This window comes from Balaenoptera physalus (genome assembly GCF_965194825.1).
Source record: "Balaenoptera physalus genome assembly, chromosome: 4".
NCBI lineage: Eukaryota > Metazoa > Chordata > Mammalia > Artiodactyla > Balaenopteridae > Balaenoptera > Balaenoptera physalus.
In genome coordinates this window covers 71,280,532-71,294,035 of record NC_138891.1, presented here as the reverse complement: position 1 = coordinate 71,294,035, position 13,504 = coordinate 71,280,532, and the positions used below count along the sequence as shown (strand labels likewise).

Sequence of the window (13,504 nt, the reverse complement as noted above, 5' to 3'; positions counted from 1 at the left end):
CTTTCTTGTGTGGCCTGAGGAGAGACGTGTGTGAGTGTGCATCTATACAGTAAGCTGACTCTTTGCTTTCAGGCTTTGAAAATGGCTCACGTGGGCGTCTCTTTATCAGAGCAGGAAGCATCTGTGGCCTCACCTTTCACTTCCAAAACTCCAAACATTGAATGTGTACCTCACCTTATCAAGTAAGTAGGTACTTTTCCCCAGCATTGTTTTAATGTCTCTTGACTTTTAGGTGCAGACCCCTTTGTTTTGCCACGCAAAGACCAGTGGAAATGTGTGTCCCTGGGCGGGGAGGGTGCTTTGTGGGAGAAAGTAGTCAAACATTCTACTCCAGAGTGGACTTACCTCCTGGGAAAACAGTGGCATTTCTAATGAAAATCACTGAATAGATTATTTTTAGAAGATTAGAATCTGGAACTTGTTGCTGCTTTGAAAATGTCAATCATACTCTTCTTCTTATTATTTTAAATGTATCTCCTTAGATACTTTCTTAATGGAGAATTGACAGAAACTTTCTCTTCCCTACTCGCTTTCTTTTCCTCTTGCCTCTTTATGCTTCCTTGGAATATCCTTCCTATCCCCAGTTTTCAGAATATTTATTCATCTTTGCTGCTTCTACTACAATTTCCCTTGGTGCTTTGTTCCCCTCCCCCAACCCCAGAATATGTACTTCTGCTGCATTTTGTTTGAATGATGGAGATGGTTAGCTTTGTGGTTGCTTTTGGTTATTATAACTAGTATGTGTTTACAGTTTATAAAGTGCTTTAATGCCTAGTATCTTATACATCAAAACAGCCTGGAATTGTAGGGATGGTCACTATTTCTTTTACAAACAAAGAAATTGAGGCTCAGAGAACTTGATGTGTCGAAGCTCACAGCCATATAGGATTGAAGATTGTATTAGAATTAATTTTGTTTCAATGTGTTTTATCTACAAATATCATACTCTTTCCACCACATTAAAATAATGATTTGACTAGCTTCTCCCCATTTAAAAAATGTATTCATGCATTTGACAAATATTTATAAAGTAGGGACTTAGTGCCAGGAACAGTTGGAGGCACTGGGGACCCAGAAGCAAATAAATTGAACGTCCCTTGATCTCACGAAGCTTTCTTCCCGTGAAGAAGTTGGGCAATAAACACACACACAGAAAAATCAGGGGTAGTGTGAAAAGTTGGACGATGGCTTGGGCAGCGGAATCGGCTGCTTCAGATGTGGCGGTGTGGGGAAGCCTTTCTAAGGAGGTGAGGGAGGAGGAGAAACCACCTTCTAGGCGGAATAAACAGCAGCAGCAAAGCCCTGATACAGGAGAAAGCCTGGTTTGAGGGTCAGGTTTTGGAATCCCAGGAAACCATTCTGACCAGAAGTAAATTTAAACTCTATTTTTTCCCAAATCAATGAGATAAAAGCGGCATTTCATAAGTACTCTATTTTACACTCTAAATATATACTATTCACTCAAAGTCAATCAACAGTAATACAAATGAACATGCTCATTGATTCCAGTCTCTTTAAATTTGATGTATGCCTAATTTGAGTGTACCTATTGTCTTAGTTCAGTTTTAGAAAAAGTTGGGACTGCCAAACGAAATTTTAATGAGATGTTTGCAAACTCCTGAAGCACCTGGAGCATGAAAATAGCCCCCAAACCTGCAATCTTATTTAAATTCCTCAGTTCACAGATGAAGAAACTGTGACCAAGAGGGGGAAAATGACCTTTCAAATCACATTAGTGAGTAGATATGAGATCTGGGACCAGTTCCCAGGTCTCCTGACTCAGAGCTGAAATAATGCCTGCAGACAGGACAAGAGTAACTCTACATTCGGGCTCCAAAGCTCAATCAAAGGCCTGTGGACCTTGGCCTGGAATTAGTCTTCCTTGAAAATCTAGCACACTGACTGCCGGCTCCCACTGGCTCAAGACTGTCGAGTCTGTCAGACAAACAATCGAATTATCAGGCTTTGGTTTTTTCTTCTGAGCTCAGCTGAACAGCACAGAATAACTGACCTCATTTCTTTTTGTGACTTTCATTTCATTACTCTTTCATTTCTTTTCTCACACAGGGAAGGACGTGCGGCTCTCGTTACCTCATTTTGCATGTTTAAGTACATGGCTCTGTACAGCATGATTCAGTATGTTGGTGTTCTGCTGCTCTACTGGGTATGACTTGAGACCTAGCCTCTTGGTTAGTGAGAGCTAAAACAAGTAGCGGTCACTGGCAATTTGCAATGCCTCTTAAAGAAAGAGTGCACATGGGATATTTCGAGTACCGACAGCCTCTCTAAAACTATCTTTAACGTTTTTGAAAGTAAATCAGAAATAGACAAGGATACAAAGGAAAAGTCGTTGGTGTCAGTTCTCTGACTCTCTGACAGAAGTTTCTTATCTCATTGTAGCTGAGGTTCAGAACTGAAGGTAAACTTTCTCTCTCACTGTTGTTTTGGCTTGCCTGGACCAGGTCTCTATCTTCCCAGTTCCAGTGTGGTTCCACCCTAGCATAACATTGGTTAAAGAGATGCTTGTCTAATTGGGGTTCTGGTAAATGTTTCATAACTGGCTCTCCCTGGAAACACAAACCCCAATCATTAATGTTTACCAATTTCAATGGCATAACTACTCCCACCATGGCTGATTTCAAGCTATCTACCTGACGTCACTGAACATGGAGTTGGGAAGAGATGTATTATACAGTAACATACCATTCTATAGTACTTGCACCATATAGATACAAGAGATGTAAATAACCTTAAGACCATTGATAATATTTTAATGTAGGAAAATGATTAGAGAGTGCTGAGTTTTGGCTATTTATTACCTGTGTTTTTAGTATAATTTATTTAATGGTAAATTTATATAATTTAAGTTTTTATATTGACTGTGTTTAAAAACCAGCTCACGGAATTCCTGAAAATTTGACAGTTGACTTTCATGAGCTAGTACAAAGCAGCATATCACTGATTCCCTGAATACAGGGACTTGAAAACTGACATATCATGGCCCCCATAGCACATAGGTCTTGTGATGGTTTTTACTATTTAACAAAATATAAAAGGAGAAAAGACATATCTAGTATTTGTGAGCTCAACACGTGGGCTTATTCTGTTAAGTAACACTGAGAAAGTGAATTCCACTTGTGCTGAAGTTATCTAGATTCATCTCTATGTCTTGCCCCCTTGCTCCTGGTATGAAGGTTTTTACTTCCATTATTTTCAGATTATGTAAGTCCTTTTCCTCTGACTGATGAATGGGCTGGAAAAGGAGAGGCTGTTTATAGAAACTTGGCCCTATTTTGGAATCCCAATAACTCATTATGCTCAAAAGTAGAGTTAAACAGGGTCATCATTATCTCCTTTCCACGAAGGGGGTGGAGGGGGGAAGGAAGCAAGTTTCTTGAAATCAGTAAGACATGAACATTTTTTGTTTCAAGAATATCAAGATGCTTTATCAGGACTTTCGAACAACACCCAAGAATGCAAATAGTGGGTTTAGTTATTCTCATTTTCCATTGGTGAAATTTAGGTAAGATCACCACACATTTGTCACTGACCATTGGGAATGTATCATTTTGTTGTGCCAGACCAAACCCCACCCTTTCTGCTAACAACTAGAAAAGAGAGCAGAGATGAATCAGAGTGAGATGTTCCCCTCAACAGGGGTGACACTGATGCTCAAAGGAGCAGCCCAGAAAACACACTGCAGTGGCCCTCCTGGCTAGAAAGGAGTTTGCAGGCTTGTCTTTGGTACCCTTGCTGATATGACCAGGCCCCTGACCATACCATCTCCTTGGTAATTTACTTGAAAATCCTATGTTGCAGTGAGAAAATGAGTGCAATTGATGTCACATTTCATCCAGAAGGTTATAACTTTTTTGAGCCACTTTCCTTTTTATTTTCAGGAGACAAACAGCCTTTCAAATTACCAGTTTCTGTTCCAGGACCTGGCCATTACAACTCTTATTGGTGTAACAAGTAAGACGTCTTTTAAATTTTCTTCTCAGAGATACTCCCCTCCACTTGCTTCCCTCTGCCCCTGCAGGGTTAGTCCACCATTGAGGGGTAGCAGCTATAGCCGCAGTGATGAGTGACTTATTCCCAAAGGGGTATGGTATGCAGAGAGAGAAAGAGGAAATAGAATCTTCATTTTTAAGTGTTGAAAGTGTTAGCAAAGGAAAAGCTGGCTCGTTGTTTTGCTGTTTTCCACAAAATATAGAGCTTCTATAAATGGTCACTAAACCTTTAAAATGAAAAAAAGCACCTTGAAAATCAGGAACACTGACTTCAGTGTGCTTTTAGGTATAGTTATGGTCCAAATGTGCCCAATTTATAGAAGCTAAATGGCTTTTATGTTTCCCATTTCCAATCCTGTCAGGATTTAGAACAGAGATTAAATGTAATCTTGCCGTTATGCCACTCTCACCCACCACCTCCTAACTAATATATGAATTGTCTCCCCAGTTTCCCTGCTATGGGATTTTTCCATATTCTATCCATCATCTTTACCATATTCTCTGCTTTTCTCTCTCTCTTATATATGAATGCCACCAGCTCCACTTGTACTTTAAATCCTACTTGCTCCTACCTCCTCAAGGATTTTGTTCCTGGAATGATCTTTTTCTGTATCACCAACTTTTCTCTGGTCCACTGGATCATTCCAATCAGCAGATAAATATATTTTTGTATCTTCTTTCTTTAAAACCTCTTCCATGACCCCAAATCTACCATTAGCTGCTGTGCCCTTTATTCTCAAACTTCCCAAACAGTTGAGTAGACCCACTTTGTCCACTTGCCATCTCTAATTCTATTGTCATTTCGTTTCAATCAGCCAGATTCTAATGTTCATGGGCATGAATTTGGATTCTGGGCCTGTGCAGTTGTTTGGTGGAAGGCAGTGGTTTCCTGGCACATATGTAACAGCCAGCTCTCCAAACAATTGTAGATATGCATGTATATGCATATGCATAGAAGCTTATTATAAGCTTTACTAAAAAGAAAAATGTGTAGGGAGAAATTATCAAATAACAATAAAGTATACATTACTCTTTCTTGCAAATTCCATTTAGCCAATGGATTCTCACAGAATGCTTTAACTGAATTTCATCAAAGTCTTGTATCCATAGTCAATATATTGTTGTGATTGATGACTGAAATAGTTCTGATGTGAATGAATGTTCATTGACGTTTTTCTTTACCTGAGTGAGCAAAACAACACAGGCTTATGTTGAAACTTTAATCATTCATCAGTCATGTGAGCAACTTATTTGGATAATAGTTCTTGAAATCTGGAAGAATATTTCCTCAGTTAAAAAACAATTGTTCATGATGTAATGGCTACAGACGTGACACACGTTTAAGTTCAATCTCCATTATTAACTTTAAGAACAGAGATAATGCTAAACTGTAGTAAAATCATTAGGACGTTATCAGTTCTGAGTATTCATTATCTTTGTTTTTAAGATAATATTTATTAATTGCAACTTTATATAGTATTCTTCTAATAATGGCCATATTTAATAATTGGCTTACAAACTTAGTGGCAGTTGGCTCTTGTGAGCTCGTATGAGCCAGCTCCAGACACCACTGGCTGGGAGGGTCCACATTACTGATACATTCAAAAATACCAGCGTATACACTCTACTGTATATAAAGTAGGAAAACAACAAGGACCTACTGCATAAAACAGGGAACTATACTCAATATCTTGTAATAATCTGTAACGGAAAAGAATCTGAAAAAGAATATATATATACATATATATATATATATATATATATATATATATAACTGAATCACTTTGTTGTACTAACACAACATTGTAAATTAACTATACTTCAATACAAAAAAAAAGTACCAATCTTAGACTGCCTCTTCCACATGCCTCCTGGTCTTGCTTTCACACTGTTTCCACTACATCATCTTATACCTCGTCATCATAATCTTAACAGCTATCACGCCAACTTATCGTTTAAAAAACTTGCTCAAAAGCTTTGCTTTCAGAGAACATACTCAAGGAGAGTAAGTACTATCCACACTTCGGCTGTCTCTTCCCCAACACTGCTCTTGTCAAGTCCACCAATGACTTCCTTGCAGTCAACAGTACTGATCACTTCTCTTTCCTCATTGTACTTGGATCTCTCAACAGCACTCTTATCCTTCAAAAGGTTTCTTCTCTTGGCTTTTGTGATGCTACACACTCCTGAATTATCTATTGCCTTAATGAATACAGCTTCCTCATGTCTTTTGCTGGTCTCTGCTCCTTTACCTGTGCTCTAACTTTTAGAATGTTCCAAGGCTTGCTTGTTCTTAGGTTCTCTTGTCTTTTCAATCTACACAATCTCCCTAAGTGATTTCAACCAATTCTATGGCTTTAATGTCATCCGTATGCTGATGAATCCCAAATTTATGTCTCTAGGCTTGATGTCTATCCTGAATTCTGGAAATGCAACTGCTAAGCATCTAATCTTGGATATTTAACAGGACGGAGACTTAGTGTGCCCAAACAGAATGCTTTATTCTATCAGATCTGATATTCAACAAAATTATTAAATATTTACTGAGTGTCTGGTTTGTACTACTTACTGTAATAGGCACTTGATATACATCAGTGGAAAAAACCATAGAAATTCCTTTCCTCATGGAGCTTGTATTCTATTGAAATAGTACCACAATCTACCAAGTTGTTCACATCGAAGACCCGGAGTCATCCTTAATTTCCCTCTTTTCTTCACCTTTACATATAATATCTACATATATACAATTCTTATTGGCTCTACCTCCAAAACACATCCTACGTAGCTTCTCTCCATCCCTATTGTAGCCACTGTCACAAAGCCATGTCACCTCCCCTGTGGATTACTGCGGTACCTTCACAACTGATCTTGCCTCTGCTCTTGCTGACTTCTCACCCCAATTTACCTTTCACACGGTAGTAAGAGTGTTGTTTTTTAAATGTAAATTTTATTGTCATCCTTCCCATTTCCACTAAATCCAAAGTCTTACATGATCCAGCTCCGGCCTACTTCTCCAGCTTCACCTCTAACCATACTGCTACCCACTTACTTGTTCCAGACACCCTGGTCTTTCTGTCTTGTGAGCATTGCCAAGCTTGTGGGCATGTCAGCACCTTTGTTTTTGCTATTTTCTTTGCCTAAAATACTCTCCCTGTAGATCTTCCTATCGTTTTGGCTTTTTCTTATTAGTCAGAAAAATGTCACCACTTCAGGAAGGTCACTTTAAATAGTGACCAAGCCAGTTATTCTCTATCACCACACGTTCTGCTTAATTTTTTTCACACTACTTTTCACAATCCGAAATTATGATATTTACCTATGTTTTTATTCGTTTTTGCCTGCCTTCCCTCACTCAGCGTGTGCACATCGTGAGAACAGCACCTTGTCTATCCTGTTCACTGCTGTATTCCCAATACTTCTAACAGTGTCAGACATATCAAAGGAGCTCATTAAATATTTGTTAAATCTACTGTAAGAACATCCTTGGACAGTCCTTACTGTTAACAGAGTAATCCTTTACATCAAGCCAGATCTACCTCTGTGTAACTTTTCACCCATCTCAGTCTTCAGTTCTGCCATTTGGGGTGGCAGAGAATAGTCTGATTTTTCTCTCCAGAATAGTCCTTCAGATATTTGAAAACAGCTCTCATTCCTTCTGTGATTATTCTGTTTCCCATAACAAGCATCTCCAGATTTTTCTCTATTTTTTGATATAATTCATTGTGAAAAGAAGATGGAAAACATTGCAAGAGATAACTAAGAAAAAAACCACCTATATCCTCCTATATCCTGCTATCCAGAGCTAACCAATTAAAGCATTTTGATGTATTCCCTTCCAATTATATATATATACACACACACACGCACACACACACGTATAGATAAAGAAATTTGAATTATGTTTTCTATATAATAGTTGTGTATCCTGGTTTTCTTAGTTTAACTTTATGATCACTTTTTTTAAAAATTATTTATTTATTTATGGCTGTGTTGGGTCTTCATTTCTGTGCGATGGCTTTCTCTAGTGGTGGCAAGCGGGGGCCACTCCTCATCGCGGTGTGCGGGCCTCTCATTATCGCGGCCTCTCCCGTTGCGGAGCACGGGCTCCAGACGCGCAGGCTCAGCAATTGCGGCCCACGGGCTTAGTCGCTCCGCGGCATGTGGGATCCTCCCAGACCAGGGCTCGAACCCACGTCCCCCACACTGGCAGGCAGACTCTCAACCACTGCGCCACCAGGGAAGCCCATGACCACTTTTTTATGTGTAAATATTTTCATTCTTTTTTATTGTCGTAAATTATACATAACATAATATTTGCCATTTTCACCATTTTTAAGTGTACAATTCAGGAGCATTAATTACATTCACAACATTGTGCAACCATCACCACTATCTATTTCTAATTTTTTTCATCACCCCAAACAGAAACTCTTTACCCATTAAGCAATAACTCCCATTGCCCCTCCACCTAGCCTCTGATAACTGCTAAACTATTTTTTGTCTCTATGAATTTGCCAGTTCAAGATGTTTCAAATAAGTTGAACCATACAATGTTTGTCCCTTTGTTTCTGGCATATCTTATTCGCATAATTCTTTCATGATTCATCTGTGTTGTAGCATGTTTCAGAACTTCATTCGTTTTTATGGCTGAATAATATTCCATTATATATATACCACATTTTAATGTTGATGTGTTGAAACTCAACTGATTTTTATGTGTTGATCTTGTATCCTGCAACATAGCTGAATTCATTTATCAACTCTAGCAGTTTTCTTGAGGATTCTTTGGGATTTCCAACATTCGGTATCATGTCACTTGTGAATAGAGATAGTTTTACTTCTTTCCTCCAACTTGAATGACTTTTATTTCTTTTTTTTCTCTAATTGCTCTAGATAGAACTTCTAATGCAATGCTGAATAACAGTGGTGAAAGTAGGCATCCTTGTTTTGTTCCTGATTTTAGGGGGGAAAGCTTTCAATCTTTCACCCTTGAGTGTGATGTTAACTGTAGGTTTTTTATTACATAATATATAATTATGAGGATTACATGTAATATGCTAAATGTGTAACAATCTAGTTTGAATAGGTACCTTAACTTTAGTAGCATATAAAAACTCTGCTACTTTACAGGTCTGTCTCCTCCTTTTATTCTGTTGTAGTCAAATTACATCTTTATCCATTGTGCGCCCAATAACATATGTATATAATTGTTTTTTTATGCATTTGTCTTTTAAATCATGTAGGAATAAAAAGCTGAGTTAAAAAACACAAATACAATAATATAGGATTTTATATTTGCCCAAATAATTACCTTTACTGGGCAAAATGAGTATGTCAATAAAGAGATAGAAATTATAAAAGAGGATTCTTTAAAAAGAATGTCTTTGGGCTTCATTTTAAAATTTCCTTCTCTTTAATACTCTCCTTTTGTTCACATTATTTCTCTGATTTCCTTCAGTTCTTTGAGCATGTTAAAAACAGTTGTATTAAGTCTTTGCCCAGTAAGTCCAACGTCTGGGCTTCCTCAGAAATAATTTCTGTCAATTTATTTTATTCCATTAAATATTATAATGTTGTAACTCTGGAAATCAGATTCTTTCCCTTCCCCAGGGCTTGATGTTTTTTGTTTTGCTGCTTTTTGAAGACTGTAGTAGTCCATTTATTTAGTGACTTTTCTAAACTATTTTTGCAAAGATTAGATCAGTTGTCATGTGTGGTCACTAAAATCTCTATTGCTTTAGCTTTTGTTCAGCTAGTGTTTTGACAGAGATATCCATGTGTTGAATTCCACGAGTTTAAAAACATGAACAAAGAAATACCTCTCCCAGTCTTTGCAGACTAGTTCTGTGCTGGGGCACTTCAACACTTAACTAAGCTTGTGCTGAGTCTAGCAATTATCCAGGGCTGAAAGCTTAGGGTCTTTTCTGGTCTTTTCTGAGCATACATCTTTGGCAGGCATATGGCTTTCTATATTCCCCAACATGCACAGGTACTTTTGAATACCATAATTTTCCAAATAAAAGCTCCTTAACTTTTCTTTCTAGGCTTCAGGTTGTTATTTTATGTCTCAACTGTAATCTTTTGCTCCCCATGACTATGGGTAGCTTGTTAGCCTTAACAGTGTTTTTAAGGAGTGCATGCTGCTTTTCCGCCCTGACTAAGTTTTGTATTAGGCAAAACAGAGATGATCACCTTGCATCAGTTCTCCAGGTAGCTCCCAGACAGGTTAGAACAGACATACACAATAATTTGTGGATAAAGTCTGCTTTTCCCCTTTTGTAACCAGGGACCAGGATCCCCCGCTGGGAATGCAGACAACCATGTTCAAGATTGCCATTGAGCTAAGGAGGGAGGGGGGCAAGGGCAAGTAAAAATGCCACAAAGCTTTCTTCCCATTTTTAAGTTGTCTTTTTCTTAATTCAGCATTTGCTTGGTTGCTATAAACTTTTGTCTGTTTTTCAGAGTTCTGACAAAGTTGCTTCTGACAGTTTCCTTTTGTTTTTCAATGTTTCTGCGGAGGGATGGGATGTTGGAGTTGCTAATCTGCCATTTGGTTGATGTCACTCCTCATTTTGTTATTAAATATTTGAAAACGTTACTTCTTAGTGACTGTATGTTGTTTCATTATAGAGATGTACCATAATTTATTGTAAATGATGCTGTGATGAACATCTTCCTACATCTCTGATTTTTTAGCTTAGGATAAATTTCCAGAAATGGAATAGCTATGTCAAAGGTTATGAACATTTTTCAGTCTCTTCATATTTATTGCCAAATTGCCCTGCAGAAGGTATTTTTGTGTCAATATACATTTCCACAAGGAGTGTATGAGAGTGCTCACTTCCTCATCTATAATTTAATAGTCTTTGCTTATTTAATAGGGGGGAAAAGGGCATCTTGTTGTTGTTCTATGTCTGCTCTTTCAAGAATTCCTCATATGACTTGAGTTTGAATTCATTCATTGTTTTATTCCCTTACTTTGTGATGTATCAATATTTCAATTTGTCAATTTCCTCAGCTATATGGGCCCAAGAAGTTACACCATTCTTCTGATGAAGAATACAAAATTTTCCTGCTCTCATATACATATAAAACTTGAATTTATTTTGTAGTGAATTTGAATGGTGCCTATCCCAAGCTGGTGCCTTTCAGACCTGCAGGACGGCTGATCTCCCCGCCTCTGCTGCTTTCTGTGATTCTCAACATTCTTCTCAGCCTGGCCATGCACATTGTGGGCTTCATTCTGGTTCAGAGGCAGCCTTGGTATTCCATGGGGATGCACAGGTACGATCACAGCCTTAGATTGTCACATTCTAATTTCTGTCAAACATCATCTGGCCCATATGTTGGGAGGCAAATGGGTCTTCATTCTACTAAAGCTTTGGCTTCCTTAAGGCCCTTGGCAGTTTTCCAGTGATCTCTTCTTTGTAGCACAGCTTGGTGGCATCATTCATTAGCACTTATCTTTGCTCATCTTGAATGATAGTAAACTCTGACCATCTTTTTTATCTAGGGTAACCATGCATTATAGTTTGGCTAGGCAGCCCTATTTTAAGCCTGATATCCCAAAGAAATGATTATATTTTTTCCTTTTACATTCAAATCTGTGCCTGTTGGATGATAAATTGTACAGTCACACTACTTGTAAATGTTCAGAAATCTGAAGCAAATAGAGGGAAGTGTCATGACTTACTCATATCTTTTTTCTCTCACATAGTCTTAATACATTATTGGTGCCCAACTTATTGAATAAATAACTTGTTGGATCTGGTATCTATCTATCTATCTATTGATATCTATCTATCATCTATCTATCAATCATCTATCCATCTACCCAAAATATAGATCTATACATGCTGGTTTCTTTTTCCTTACTTTTCAGTATATTCTTTCTCAAAGTGTAGGCAATTATAGAAGCATTGGGGACATGTAGTTGTGTAGATACATATGCTTCGTAAGGGATTGTCATCTCACTTCATTAGCTTCTTTGGTTTCCTTTTTAGTACCTGCACAGTGCAAAATGAAACCACCTCAAAGTTAACCATTTCTCCAACTGCTCCAGATAAGATCGGAAGTAATGGTGTCTTCACAAGTTTTGAGAACACTACTATATGGTTCTTGGGAACAATCAACTGTATCATTGTGGCTCTTGTCTTCTCTAAAGGGAAGCCATTTAGGCAGCCCACCTACACAAACTGTGAGTAGAACTGTACCATATCAGAGGTGAGAGGTCATCAGAGAGGAGAATAGATACTCCGGGTCACTCAAGGAGCAATTGCAGAGTTGGCACTCATCTAGGGTCTTCTGACTTCCACTCCAGGTCTCTGTAAACACATGCAGCCTTATTTCCTGGTCCTTTGCTACCTCCCTCAAAGCTGCATTAAATACTAGAGTTTCTTAATCCACCTCTTCCCTTCCCTAGAAATTTGTCTCTAGGTATCTTTTCATGGGTTCACTCCAAATTGGGAAGACACGTTTAATTCTCTGCTTGTTAGTACTTGTCAGAATTCATCTCAGAGGAGATGGGGAGAAGGTCACAGCACTCAGTTGGAAGTGTCTCCTGCCATGAATACAATGGTTGGGATGACACTGTGTGATTGGCAGTTCTGGGAGCGGGTCCAGCCTGGAGGAGCCTGACTATAGAAAGTTGTTGAGATTCTTGGCCAAAGTACCTCTCACCTCCTTAGAGTCTGGGCTGAGGGTGGGGGTGAGTGTTAGGAGAAGTAGGTGACCTGTTTAGCTTTTGGGACATGTATTTGCATAGCATCACTACCCCTCTAATTGGGAAAATTTAGAAGCACAAGTTGAAGAATCAATATCCTCAGAAAAATTTGTTTGGAGAAAGTTATTTTGCTCTTCTTCTTGGGATGAGGAAGCAATCGAATGCTGACCTCCGCATGATTGCAATTCAAACATTTGTTTATTTACAGCCCTCCATTTTCCCAGAAAAGGATTTGAAGCAGATGATTTTTGTTTAACATCTTTATTGGAGTATAATTGCTTTACAATGGTGTGTTAGTTTCTGCTTTATAACAAAGTGAATCAGCTATACACATACATGGAAGGCAGATGATTTGCATTAAAGAGACTCAGATACTTGGTTATCTCCAAGGCATTTTTTGAAAATGTTATTTTGTCAGTATTACCCTATATGTATGTCCCATTTTTATTAATTGAAACATATAACATGCATGTGAAATTTTCCACTTACCTCAAGGACATACATAGAAATCGTAGAGGTGAGACCCATTGCATAGAAATGAGTACTTTTCATCTATTTTGCTGAGTTTGGATGTAGAAATCAAGTAAATCTAATCAGTGTTAATCTAGAGTATGTGTATCAATGGATGCGATACTCTGGACTCAGATTTCTCTAAATGATAGCTTGTGTTCTTATTTCCGCAGATATATTTGTCCTTGTGCTGGTCATACAGCTGAGTGTGTGTCTATTCATTCTATTTGCCGATATTCCAGAATTATATAGGCGTCTGGAT

The 13,504-nt window shown here is 38.2% G+C and overlaps 1 protein-coding gene across 10 annotated transcripts in view; it reads left to right on the top strand.

Moving 5' to 3' along the window:
* Window positions 1-13,504, top strand: part of ATP13A4 (ATPase 13A4) — a 139,034-nt gene that overhangs the window by 117,817 nt on the left and 7,713 nt on the right. For 3 of the 10 annotated variants that reach the window (XM_082461432.1, XM_082461430.1, XM_082461433.1), the window contains exons 23-28: window positions 73-182; window positions 2,068-2,164; window positions 3,900-3,972; window positions 11,123-11,294; window positions 12,014-12,207; window positions 13,416-13,504. In XM_082461432.1, coding sequence (XP_082317558.1) covers window positions 73-182; window positions 2,068-2,164; window positions 3,900-3,972; window positions 11,123-11,294; window positions 12,014-12,207; window positions 13,416-13,504 — 735 coding nt within the window. Of the gene's footprint in view, window positions 1-72; window positions 183-2,067; window positions 2,190-3,899; window positions 3,973-11,122; window positions 11,295-12,013; window positions 12,208-13,415 lie in introns of those variants that run through there. The other 7 variants (XM_082461434.1, XM_082461438.1, XM_082461435.1 and 4 more) reach the window with 7 other exon arrangements.